The sequence below is a fragment of the Aquarana catesbeiana genome, linkage group LG11, assembly GCF_042186555.1.
Source record: "Aquarana catesbeiana isolate 2022-GZ linkage group LG11, ASM4218655v1, whole genome shotgun sequence".
NCBI classification, from domain to species: Eukaryota; Metazoa; Chordata; class Amphibia; order Anura; family Ranidae; genus Aquarana; species Aquarana catesbeiana.
The window spans coordinates 103,078,474-103,090,583 of NC_133334.1; the positions used below are offsets into that span (position 1 = coordinate 103,078,474).

The 12,110-nt window shown below is 43.2% G+C and overlaps 1 protein-coding gene across 4 annotated transcripts in view; it reads left to right on the top strand.

Moving 5' to 3' along the window:
* LOC141112213 (uncharacterized) overlaps positions 1–12,110 on the top strand; it is a 189,119-nt gene that overhangs the window by 133,904 nt on the left and 43,105 nt on the right. For 3 of the 4 annotated variants that reach the window (XM_073604812.1, XM_073604814.1, XM_073604815.1), the window contains one exon: positions 6,305–6,334. The exons of the other annotated variant lie outside the window; for it this stretch is intronic. In XM_073604812.1, the coding sequence (XP_073460913.1) occupies positions 6,305–6,334 (30 nt within the window). The remainder of the gene's footprint in view (positions 1–6,304; positions 6,335–12,110) is intronic. 4 annotated transcript variants of the gene reach the window in all.

Consider the following 12,110-nt stretch of genomic DNA (forward strand, 5'->3'; position numbering starts at 1 on the left):
AGCTGCCAGCAGAATTACCCAGTGCACTGTGAAGGAAAGCTAATGTCCATGCCCATGCCTGCTGGACTATGAGTCAGCGGTAATATGAACCTTACTGCTGACTGCCCTGTCCAACGAGGCAAAAACATTGCCTTCCACATGCCGGTAGAGAGCCGGAATGGCCTTATGTGAAAAGAAATGCAGTTTTGAAACCTGTCACTGTGGTACAGCACATTTCACAAATTCACGAAAGGGGGCAGAGTCTACCAGCTGAAAAGGCAGCAGTTGCAGTATTAGCAATTTGGCCAAGCTAGCATTTAGACGCTGAGCATGTGGATGGCTGGGACCGAAATTCTCGGTGGTGTATTGCTATCAGATTGGCTGCAAGTACTTGCGACACCTATTGCTATACCTTCATTCCTCTCAGTGCAGGTTTTTGAGAGGACTGAAGGTATAGTAGGGTTTGAGATCCCAGATGAGAAGCAAGGAGAAGACCGCCTTTTTCTGTGATGTGGGTCTTTCAAATGCTGTTGCCAATGAAATGCATGGCAGGTCCTCATATGTCTGGTCAAGCATGTGGTGCCCAAGCGGCTGCTGTTCTTGCTACGCTTGATCCGCTTCAGACATAGGTTGCAAACAGCAACGGTGTGATCTGCTGCACAGGCGTCAAAAAAGGCCCACACCAAGGAACTTTTAAAAATCAGCAGGGAGTCAGCAGCGCTCTGCACCTGCAGAGCTCTGCGGTGTGATGCAATAGGGTGGCTGCCCTTAAGCTGCCCCCTGGAGGACATCCTGCCTCGTTGGAGTTGTGCCTCCTCCTCTTCACTTTCCTCCTCTCTTCTCCCAAGCACCCAAGTGCAGTCAGTGACCTCATCCCCTCCCTCCTTTTCACTGGAGCAAACTTGGCAGTATGCTGCAGCTGGGGGAACATGACTGCCAGTTTCTTGTCCTTCTGTGGCACCCCCTCTCTCTAGACCAGGGGTCTCAAACTGGCGGCCCTCCAGCTGTTGTAAAACTACAAGTCCCATCATGCCTCTGCCTGTTGGAGTCATGCTTGTAACTGTCAGCCTTGCAATGCCTCATGGGACTTGTAATTTTGCAACAGCTGGAGGGCCACCAGTTTGAGATCCCTGCTCTAGACTCACGTTACTCCCTTCCTCAACCTGGGAACCAACATCAGAGCCTTCAAATCGCTGTGCATTCTCCAGCTGCATGTAACCGACACTGTGGTTGAATAATTCTGGGTACTCCTCTGTGCATGATGGCGAGGCTACGGAAGGAGTAACTGTGGACAAGAAGCTGGTGAAATAGGCCACTTTGGCAGCTGCGTTGGAAGGCAAACTACTCTGGGCCTGGGTGACAGAGGATGAGGAGGATGAGGACGGCTTTGTTATCCACTCCTCTAACTCTTCTGCATGTTGTGGCTCAATAACATGGCCAGCAGCAGAAAAAAAGGAGTGCCCCATGGTCACCTACAGAGTATGCACCACATCCACGACCACCACTATTGACTGTAGACACAGAGGCTGCTTGCCCTCTTTTAGTGGTCTGTGAGCGTCTGCCTCTCCTTGGTGACCTTCCGGACATGATGGGGTTTTTTTGTAACACCGCACTACACTGTATTATATACTGTGTACACCACCTGAAGTGTATTAGAAACTGTACACCACTGAATGCACTGTATATATAGGCTACACTGAAAGCAGAGTATATATATATATATATATATATATATATATACACTAGACTGTATATATATATATATATATATATATGGAGACACCGCCTGAAGTGTATTATATACTGTACACCGCTGAATGCACTGTATATATACGCTACACTAAATGCAGAGTATATATATATATATATACTAGACTGTATTTATATCTATTGATACACCACCTGAGGTGTATTATATACTGTACACCGCCGAATGCACTGTATATATACGCTACACTGAATGCAGAATATATATACTGTATGTATATATATATATATATATATATATATATATATATATACTAGACTGACTGTATATATATATCAAATACACTGCCACTAACTATATAACCTACCTGCTTAATCTAACTCAAGCTATCTCGCCTCCGGCCACGCCAAGAACACTAAACGCAGCTGCTATGTAAGCAGCCTTATATAGTGTGCGGCGTGGACTTAGTCCTTCTGAGCCACGATTGGCCAAAGGCACCCTTGGCCAATCATCATACAGCAATGCACTGCGATCTCGCAGTGCATTATGGGGCATTCGGCAGTGCTTGAATTTTCCAGGAACGCCCTATAGTATTCGCTGTTCGGCGAACAGGCGAACACTCGATGTTCGAGTTGAACTTAGGTTTGACTCGAACATCGAGCTCATCCCTAATAATAAATATCCCCAAAAAAAGTTTAGGCCAATATGTATTCTTCTACATATTTTTGGTAAAATAAATCGCAATAAGCGTATATTGATTGGTTTGCCCAAAAGTTATAGCGTCTACAAAATAGGGGATAGATTTATGGCATTTTTATTATTTATTTGTTTTTTAATAGTAATGGCGGTGATCTGTGATTTTTAGCGGGACTGCGACATTGCACAGACAGATCGGACACTTTTGACACTTTTTTGGGACCACTGACATTTATAAAGAGCTAAAAATAACCACTGATTACTGTATAAATGTCACTGGCAGGGAAGGCGTTAACATTAGGGGGCGATCAAGGGGTTTAGTGTTACTTAGGGAGGTATTTCTAACTGTGGGGGGAGTGTACTGACTAGAGGAGGAGAGAGATTGCTGTTCCTGATCACTAGGAACAGCAGATCTCTCTCTATACTCCACTGTCAGAACGGGGATCTGTCTCTAAGGAGCGATCGTGGGTAGCCGGCGGACATCGTGGCCGCAGGCCATGCACATCAGGTCCGGTGTCACGCTGAGCCCCCTACAGCTTTTTAAAGCTGACAACGACAGCGATTCGTGCAGCCGTGCCAACCTACCGCAGTACCTACCGCAACTGCGGCGGCTGGTCAGCAAGTAGTTATTCAATAATTTTTTGCACAATAATCCTCATGGTTTGTGTTACTGGAGGAATGGCAGGGGCATAGCATTTGCCTAAATACTTCTTGCTATAAAGTGTTCCTTTTTCCCACCCCATAAAGTTGAGATACATTAATACAGCCTATTCATTTGGATAGCCTACCAAAGCACCACAATATACAAAAAACAGGCATGTACCATTTTTTTTTTCACAGTGGACCACAACGCACATGCTGTATTTCGTGGCGCACTGTAGTGTAGGTGCTTTGCATTAGTGCATTCAGGTGTCATTCAAAATGCCATGCATTGCAGTAGCACACTGTAAAGCACTTGTTTGTGCAATGTTTCCGCAATGCATAGGTGTGAAAAGGTCCTTAGCCTCTTAGGCTATGTTTCCACTATTACTACACGCGTCCCCAAAGTCGCGCGATTTTGCCGCAATTTTTTGTCGTGATTTTTTCCCGTGATTTTTTGCCACGACTTGAAGCAATGACTGTGTATTCTTGAGGTCTATGGACCTCAAGTCGCATCAAAGTGGGATGAAAGTAGTCCAGGGACTACTTTGAAGTCGCTGCGACTTGAAGTCGCACAGATATGAACAGTACTCATTGGAAATCATGGGGTACGACTTGTCATGTGACTTTTCAGTCCAAAATCGCATGAAAAGTCGCACTAGTAGAAACTTAGCCTAATGCCTACTGCCCTTGTTTCAATGTTACCTATGCAGGCCCTCCATTGTGATTCACTTCATGGCGTTTAAAATATTCTGCTCCTGGTCTTCTCTTGAACTTTGTGATTTGGGTCTCCTGAAAGTAACAAACTCTTTTAAGAGAACTTTTGGAGGAGAACATATTAAACTTTTTTTAGAATAGGTCATAGAGCAATATGTGCCTGTGGTAAAGTAAAATAGAATATAGGACCAGAGGGTTTACACTGAAAAATGTAATTTTTGTGTCACATTAAAGAAAACCTACAAATCATATGTTCAAAGACAGATTTTGTTGTATCTTCTTTGACCCCCCCTGAGGCTGTATGTGAATTGAATGTCAGACAAGTGTGTTGAAATTAGGGATGAGCCCGATGTTCGAGTCGAACGTAAGTTCAACTCGAACATCTGGAGTTTGCCTGTTCACCGAATAGCGAACAATTTGGGGTGTTCGCGGCAAATTCGAAAGCTGCAGAACACCCTTTAAAAGTCTATGGGAGAAGTCAAAAGTGCTAATTTTAAAGGCTTATATGCATGGTATTGTCATAAAAAGTGTTTGGGGACCTGGGTCCTGCCCCAGGGGACATGCATCAATGCAAAAAAAAGTTTTAAAAACAATGTTTTTTCGGGAGCAGTGATTTTAATAATGCTTAAAGTGAAACAATAATAGTGACATTTTCCTTAAAATTTAGTACCTGAGGGGTGTCTATAGTATGCCTGTAAAGTGGCGCATGTTTCCCGTGTTTAGAACAGTCCGAGAGCAAAATGACATTTCTAAAGGAAAATAGTCATTTAAAAGTACTCGCGGCTATAATGAATTGTCGGTCCCGGCAATACACATAAAAGTCATTGAAAAAATCGGCATGGGATTCCCCCATAGTCCATTACCAGACCCTTTGGGTCTGGTATGAATATTAAAGGGGAACCCTGAACCAAATTTTTTTTTAAAAATTGCGTGGGGGTCCCCCCAAATTCCATACCAGGCCCTTCAGGTCTGGTGTGGATATTAAGGGGAACCCCGTGCCAAAATTTTTTTTAAAATGGCATGGGGGTCCCCCCAAAAATCCATACCAGACCCTTATCCGAGAACACAACCTGGCAGGCTGCAGGAAAAGAGGGGGGACGAGAGAACGCCCCCCTCCTGAACCGTACCAGGCCACATGCCCTCAGCTTGGGGAGGGTGCTTTGGGGTTGGCCCCGCTCCCCTCTGACGCTACGGGGAAGCCATAGGGATGTCCCCGTGCGTTACTGTGGCCCCGCCCTCAGTTATAAAAGAACTGTCAAAGCGAAGATGCGTCATACGGAAGACTTCGTGGGACAGTTTTATTTTTTATTTTTTAATAAAGGACTTGTTCCAAAGCCGTGTCATGTCATTTTTACTATTTTCACACTTTTTTTGTGAAATGGTATGGGTACATTTGTACCCCGTTACCATTTCACACAGGGGGGGAGGCCAGGATCTGGGGGTCCAGATTCCGATAAGCCCCCCGCCCGCAGACCCCCACAACCACCGGGCAAGGGTTGTGGGGATGAGGCCCTTGTCCCCATCAATATGGAGGCAAGGTGCTTTGGGGGGCTACCCTAAAGCACCCTCCCCATGTTGAGGGCATGTGGCTTGGTACGGTTCAGGAGGGGGGGCGCTCTCTCATCCCCCCCTCTTTTCCTGCGACCTGCCAGGTTGTGTGCTCGGATAAGGGTCCGGTATGGATTTTTGGGGGGACCCCCATGCCATTTTATTTTATTTTGGCACGGGGATCCCCTTAAAATCCATCCCAGACCTGAAGGGTCTGCTATGGAATTAGAGGGGACCCCCACGCATTTTTTTTTTTTTTAATTATGGTTCGGAGTTCCCCTTAATATTCATACCAGACCCGAAGGGTCTGGTAATGGACTGTGGGGGAATCCCATGCCATTTTTTTCAATGACTTTTATGTGTATTGCTGAGACCGACAATTCATTATAGCCGTGAGTACTTTTAAATGACTTTTTTTTCTTTAGAAATGTCCTTTTGCTCTCGGACTGTTCTAAACACGGGAAACATGTGCCACTTTACAGGCATACTATAGACACCCCGCAGGTACGAAATTTAAAGGAATGTTTCCCTTTTATTGTTTCACTTCAAGCACTATTAAAATCACTGCTCCCGAAAAAACGTCAGTTTTTAAAACTTTTTTTTGCATTGATACATGTCCCCTGGGGCAGGATTCGGGTCCCCAAACACTTTTTATGACAGTAACTTGCATATAAGCCTTTAAAATTAGCACTTTTGATTTTTCATGTTCGTGTCCCATAGACTTTAACGGTGTTCGCGCGTTCGAACAAATTTTTTGCCTGTTCGCATGTTCTGCTGCAAACTGAACCGGGGGGTGTTCGGCTCATCCCTAGTTGCAATGAAGCTGTACATGCACTTTGAGTCACAGAAATTGCTAGGTAGTAGGGTGGCCATTTCTGTTAGAAGCAAAGCAGGCTGATGGAAATCTAGATGACATATAGAAAGCGATAAAGCAAATGTGACACTAGGATCCTTTTACATTCTTTGAATCTATGTCTACTTTATTTTATCTAAAATATTGTTATTTTTCTTCAACAGCTAATGATGAAACAAAGTCAACTAAACCACGTACGTAGTCTCCAGCCTTTTATTTATTATTAATAAGATGCAAATACTGGTAGCAGGCTGGAGCTGGAACCATGAGTGCCTGAAGAGTCCTGCCTACTAATGCCTCTAAAGTAAATGTATGAAATTAATAGGGAACCTTCATCGTTGCCTTGTTTTTGAAGGTGCGTGTTCTGGGGTCGTCATACATGTTCTAAAGAATTGGGTCCTGACGCGAGACACTTTACCTAAAACTTTATTGTTCTAAAATACACTTAATTTACCTGGGTCTCTCCACTCCATCTAGACATATGCAGTTCTCAATGGAACAATAAAGTTCTAAGCAACTGGAGTGTCTGGTGTGGTGTGTCTATTTCTTTGGACATGTGAATGCTAACAAGGTGGTAGACCAGCTGAAGAGAGACCACAGTTTTACTCAAAATGGAACATTTCCTACTGATTCTAACTTTTCTACTTGTAAGTTACTGATTTGGGAAAACATGCAGTATACAAAGACTGAAGTCTGATGCTGCTTGCTACTTCTAGGTCACTGACTCTCAAGGTGGTAAAGCCAGGATTGGAATAGGAGCTAAGAACCTCTACCATAAAAAAAATCCAGCAGTGGCAGCTCCTATATTTTGACCTGTTAGGTTCACTTTAAATTTAGGGCAAAGTAACAGATGCAAGCCCATATATTAGCTTGGGCGTCCTCTAAACTCACCTCTATCTGAACATTAAAATTGCACTTTTTTTTACTCCAAGCAGCTGCTGTCTAGCTCATTCTTCATTTCCCTGCAGTACATGTAAACAAAGAGACAGAGCGGTTGATTTACTATAACTGGAGAGTGCAAAATCTGGCACAGCTCTGCATAGATACCAATCAGTTTTCAGGTTTTTTTGTCAAAGATTATTTGAACAAGCTGGAGTTGTAAACTGATTGGTTACCATACACAGATGCACCAGATTTTGCACTCTCCAGTTTTAGTAAATCAACCCCAGTGAGACAACAAAGAGTGCCTTTAAATGGACAAATGCCAATATTTAGTCAATGGCATATATAAGGGTAGTAATTTGGTGGAAGCATATCAATGTGTGAATGAGCTCCTGGCACTGAGACAAAGCTCCAAACTATATGTACAGTAATAGGCTTAAAGTATATCTAAAGTCAAAACTTTTTTTTCCATTTTGAGTAATGTAGTGAATGAGTGAAACCTTTGTTTTTTGTCAGTTTTTTTTTTCACTGTGTGTACCTTTGGGGAGGCTTTTCTCAAGTTCCTGCCTTGGAGACACAACAGGAAATGGGTGAAAATCCCTTCTTAGATAGTTGTCCCCAGAAGAGGTGTCCCTATCGAAAGATTTCCCCTTACCGCCTGTTCAGGGGGCAGATGTACTATTAAAATTTTTTTTTTTTACTATTGTCTGTCCCAGAGACAACAGTAACCAGAACAAAACTTTGGCTTTAAAAATACAAAGTATAACTAGACACAAAACTTTTTTTTGTATTGGGTAGTAGAAAAGGATTGGACCCCCTGTCAGGTTTTTATTGCTATATGTGCCCTAGTTAGGATGATTCACCCTCTCTATTTGTCATGTTTAACGTTATCACTGAAGGTGAAGTTGAATGTGTTTAGAACAGTAAAAAAGGTGAAAACTTCCAAAGGGGTCACTAGTTCTGGCAATCTGGTAACAACAAGTGATTATCTCACTTTGGAGGGATCTCTTCTAACTTCTTGTTTGGCTATAGGACATGAAGTGAAGGGAAATCTCCCCCAAATGGGACACAAAAAAAACTGGCAGGGGTTATAACTCTCCCTTACTGTATGCAAAATGTAAAAAAAAAAAGTTTATTCTTTCATTCTACTTTAAAGCTTCTTTAGATTTGAGTACTGTATACAAGCCTGTACTAGCCTATCAAAGGGAATTCATATTTGCCAAAAGTTATACCTACTTCTCTGGTATTACTGCATGTTGTGACAATACTTGTTTAGAAAGTAACCTGGATCACACATTAGACAAGATTGCTGTGTAAAAAAAAAAAGAACTTTTATCCTACGACACTTTGGGATTCATTTTCAAAGAGAGTGCAAAATTCGTTGCATTACAGCCAAACAGCTTCTAACTTTAGCTTGTTCAGTTAAACTTTGACAAAAAAAAAAACTGGAAGATGACTGGTTTCTATGCAGAGCTGCATCAGATTTTGCAAACTCCAGTTTTAGTAAATCAATCCCCATAGGTCAGAAGACACATATGCAAGCAAACAGTACTTAATTCTTTTTAGAAATAAGGCTTTGGGGCTCATCCTTGGTTCACTACTTAGTCACTGACTTACCTTTAAGTGATATTGAACCCTAAGTTTTTTAAGAACTTTAAGCAGCTGATATAAACACTTACTAAGCTTTACCTTTTGATACTTGCCTATATTCCAGTTTAGGCTGGTTGTTCTCTTGCAGCAACCTATTGAGACACCCTTGCATGTGTAGATCTACCCCTGTAGGCGCCACTGGTAATAGTTGGTTCTTCCCAAATAGTATAGAGGCTGCCCAGCATCACAAATACCAGTCTATGCACACCGGCTCCAATAACTCAGTCTAGGGGATGTCTTTTTGAAATGTATTACTTGAAGAACTTTAAACAAGAGAGGGGTTAGGGCATGGGACTTACGTTCGACTCGAACATAGAGCTCATCCCTAATAATAAATAGCCCCAAAAAAAAAGTCTTCATCAGTTTTGGCCAATATGTATTTTTCTACATATTTTTGGTGAAATAAATCGCAATAAGCATATATTGATTGGTTTGCACAAAAGTTATAGCGTCTACAAACTAGTGGATAGATTTATGTAATTTTTATTTTTTACTAGTAATGGCAACGATCTGTGATTTTTATCGGGACTGCGACATTGTGCAGACAGATCGGACACTTTTTTGGGACCATTGACATTTATACAGAGCTACAATTAGCCACTGATTACTGTATAAATGTCAATGGCAGGGAAGGGGTTAACATTAGGGGGTGATCAATGGGTTAAGTGTTCCCTAGGGAGGTGTTTCTAACTGTGGGGGGAGTGTACTGACTAGAGGAGAGAGATCGCTGTTCCTGATCACTAGGAACAGCAGATCTCTCTCTACTCCCCTGTCAGAATGGGAATCTGTCTGTTTGCATTGACAGATCACCGTTCTGGCTCTCTGAGGAGCGATTGCGGGTGGTCGGCTGTCACTGTGGCCGCCGGCCACGCGCATCAGGTTTGGTGTCACGCCATGCCCCCTAAAGATTTTTACCTACCTACCGCAGTACAACTGTGGCAGCTGATCGACAAGTACCGTAGTTGTTCAATAATTTTTTGCACAATAATCCTCATGGTTCGTGTTACTGGAGGAATGCAGGGGCATAGCATTTGCCTAAATACTTCTTGCTATAATGTGTTCCTTTTTCCCACCCCATAAAGTTGAGATACATTAATACAGGCTATTCATTTGGATAACCTACCAAAGCACCACAATATACAAAAAACAGGCATGTACCATTTTTTTTTACAGTGTACCACAACGCACATGCCGTATTTCATGCTGCGCTGTAGTGTAGGTGCTTTGCATTAGTGCATTAGTGCATTCAGGTGTCATTCAAAATGCCATGCATTGCAGTAGCACACTGTAAAGCACTTGTTTGTGCAATGTTTCCGCAATGAATAGGTGTGAAAGGGCCCTTAGCCTCTAATGCCTACTGCCCTTGTTTCAATGTTACCTATGCAGGCCCTCCATTGTGATTCACTTCATGGCGTTCAAAATATTGTGCTGGTCTTCTCTTGAACTTTGTGATTTGGGTCTCCTGAAGGTAACAAACTCTTTTAAGAGAACTTTTGGAGAAGAAAATATTAAACTTTTTAGAATAGGTCATATTTGCCATCCTGGTCCTCTGTCCTCTGGCTCCTCCTCTGTTGACCCTATACTGGAAGGAATTGGTCACGTCAATGCATAATATATGCTAATATACATGCTAATATACAATACGATATACACTTTCTATCTTGGAACTGTTATAGATTCTGTTGACTGTAGTTTTTTTTTGTCCACAGGCTATTGTATAGGTCACTTTCTAGGTCTTTGTTGTATTGTGGTAGTTATCTTTGCAGTTGTTTTTGCAGTTATAGCTGTTGCTATTGCTATTGCCATTGCCATTACTATTGCCAGTGCCATTGTTGGTGTAATATTGTAGCCACAGCCATAACTAGCAGTACTAGCAATAAGATATTTTAGTATATTTAGTATTAGCTAGTATTAGTTGCTGCCTTTTTTTTTTGGTATAGATCTTTATATCTGTATCTATACGTTTTCAATTTTTTTTTTTTTTTTTTACCAGTTCGGTCTCATCTGTCTGGACTGGTTCTAGTCCTAGCCTAGTCTAGTTCAGTCCAGTTCAGTCAAGTCCAGTCCAGGCCCAGGTTTGGGTCCACTACTATTTGTAATACAGGATTAATGTTAAATGATTTAATATGGGAAAGCCATTCGGCCGGTATTTGACCTATTAAGGAAGTTATGACCATGGGCAGAAAGTACGTAGGACAAATCGCAGGAGAAGTAGCTAAGCAGCCTAAATTATCTAGACCAGGCATGTCCAAAGTCCGGCCCGTGGGCCAATCGCGGCCCGCATTCCGGTTTCGGCCGGCCCACCTGGTCATTTTGACATGTATATCTTTTGTGGCCCCCAACGAATTCCCGAGCTCCGGGGACCACAAAAGATATACAAGCAGCTAGGCAACAATCACCGCAGGCAGCTCTCTAAAAGCCCCTCTAGAAAGCTATAACGCTGCTGGAAAGAATGGCCCCTGACAGAGGGCTGACTTAGCAGGATGTAATCCACGGCAATCCCCTGCTTTGGAGGGGACAGGGAAGGGCGGGACAGGTGCCGTACAGGAGTATTTCCTGTTTACAAGGCCACCTCTGTAAAAGGAAGTCCCGTCTCCTGTGCTGCCATTGGACGACTGTTCTGTCCATCATAGGAGGCAGGACTTTCTATTAAAAAGGCTGCCGAGAAAACTGGAGTTTCTCCTGTATGTTTGTTGGCACACGTCCCGCCCCCTCCCTGTCTCCTCCAAGGCTGCAGAAGGACATGAATCGGGCTGCACTGTTGGCAATGGTGAGTCTGCATTCGTGTCAATGGGGGTGCTGCATTTATGACAGTTGGGGTGCTGCATTCAGGGCAAGGGGGTGCTGCATTCAGGGCAATGGGGGTGCTGCTGCATTCAGGGCAACAGGGGTGCTGCTGCATTCAGGGCAACGGAGATGCTGCTGCATTCAGGGGAATGGGGGTGCTCCTGCATTCAGGGCAACGGGGGTGCCGCTGCATTCAGGGCAACGGGGGTGCTGCTGCATTCAGGGCAATGGGGGTGCTGCTGCATTTAGGGGAACGGGAGTGCTGCATTTATGGCAATGGTGAGGCTGCAGGTGGGCACTGGTTATGCTGCATTGATTGGCACTGACCCTTATTTTGCTTCACAGTTCTTTATTTAAAATTTAAGATTTTTTTCCTGAAACTTCCGTCTTAAAGTGAAGGTGCGTGTTATACGCTAATAAATACAAATATCCAAATATCATGCCCGAGCTCATCTCTTCACCACACACAGCCACAAAGGCAGGGGAATTATTGTTGGGCAGTGTATTAGTGCTTGGACGAACACACTTAGACCAAATTTTAATGGTTTACAGAATGTCCGGCAAAATGGTCGGCGCTCACACATGTTCACTTCATCAAATCTGGCCCTCTTTGAAAAAAGTTTGGACACCCCTGATCTAGACCAAATAGTC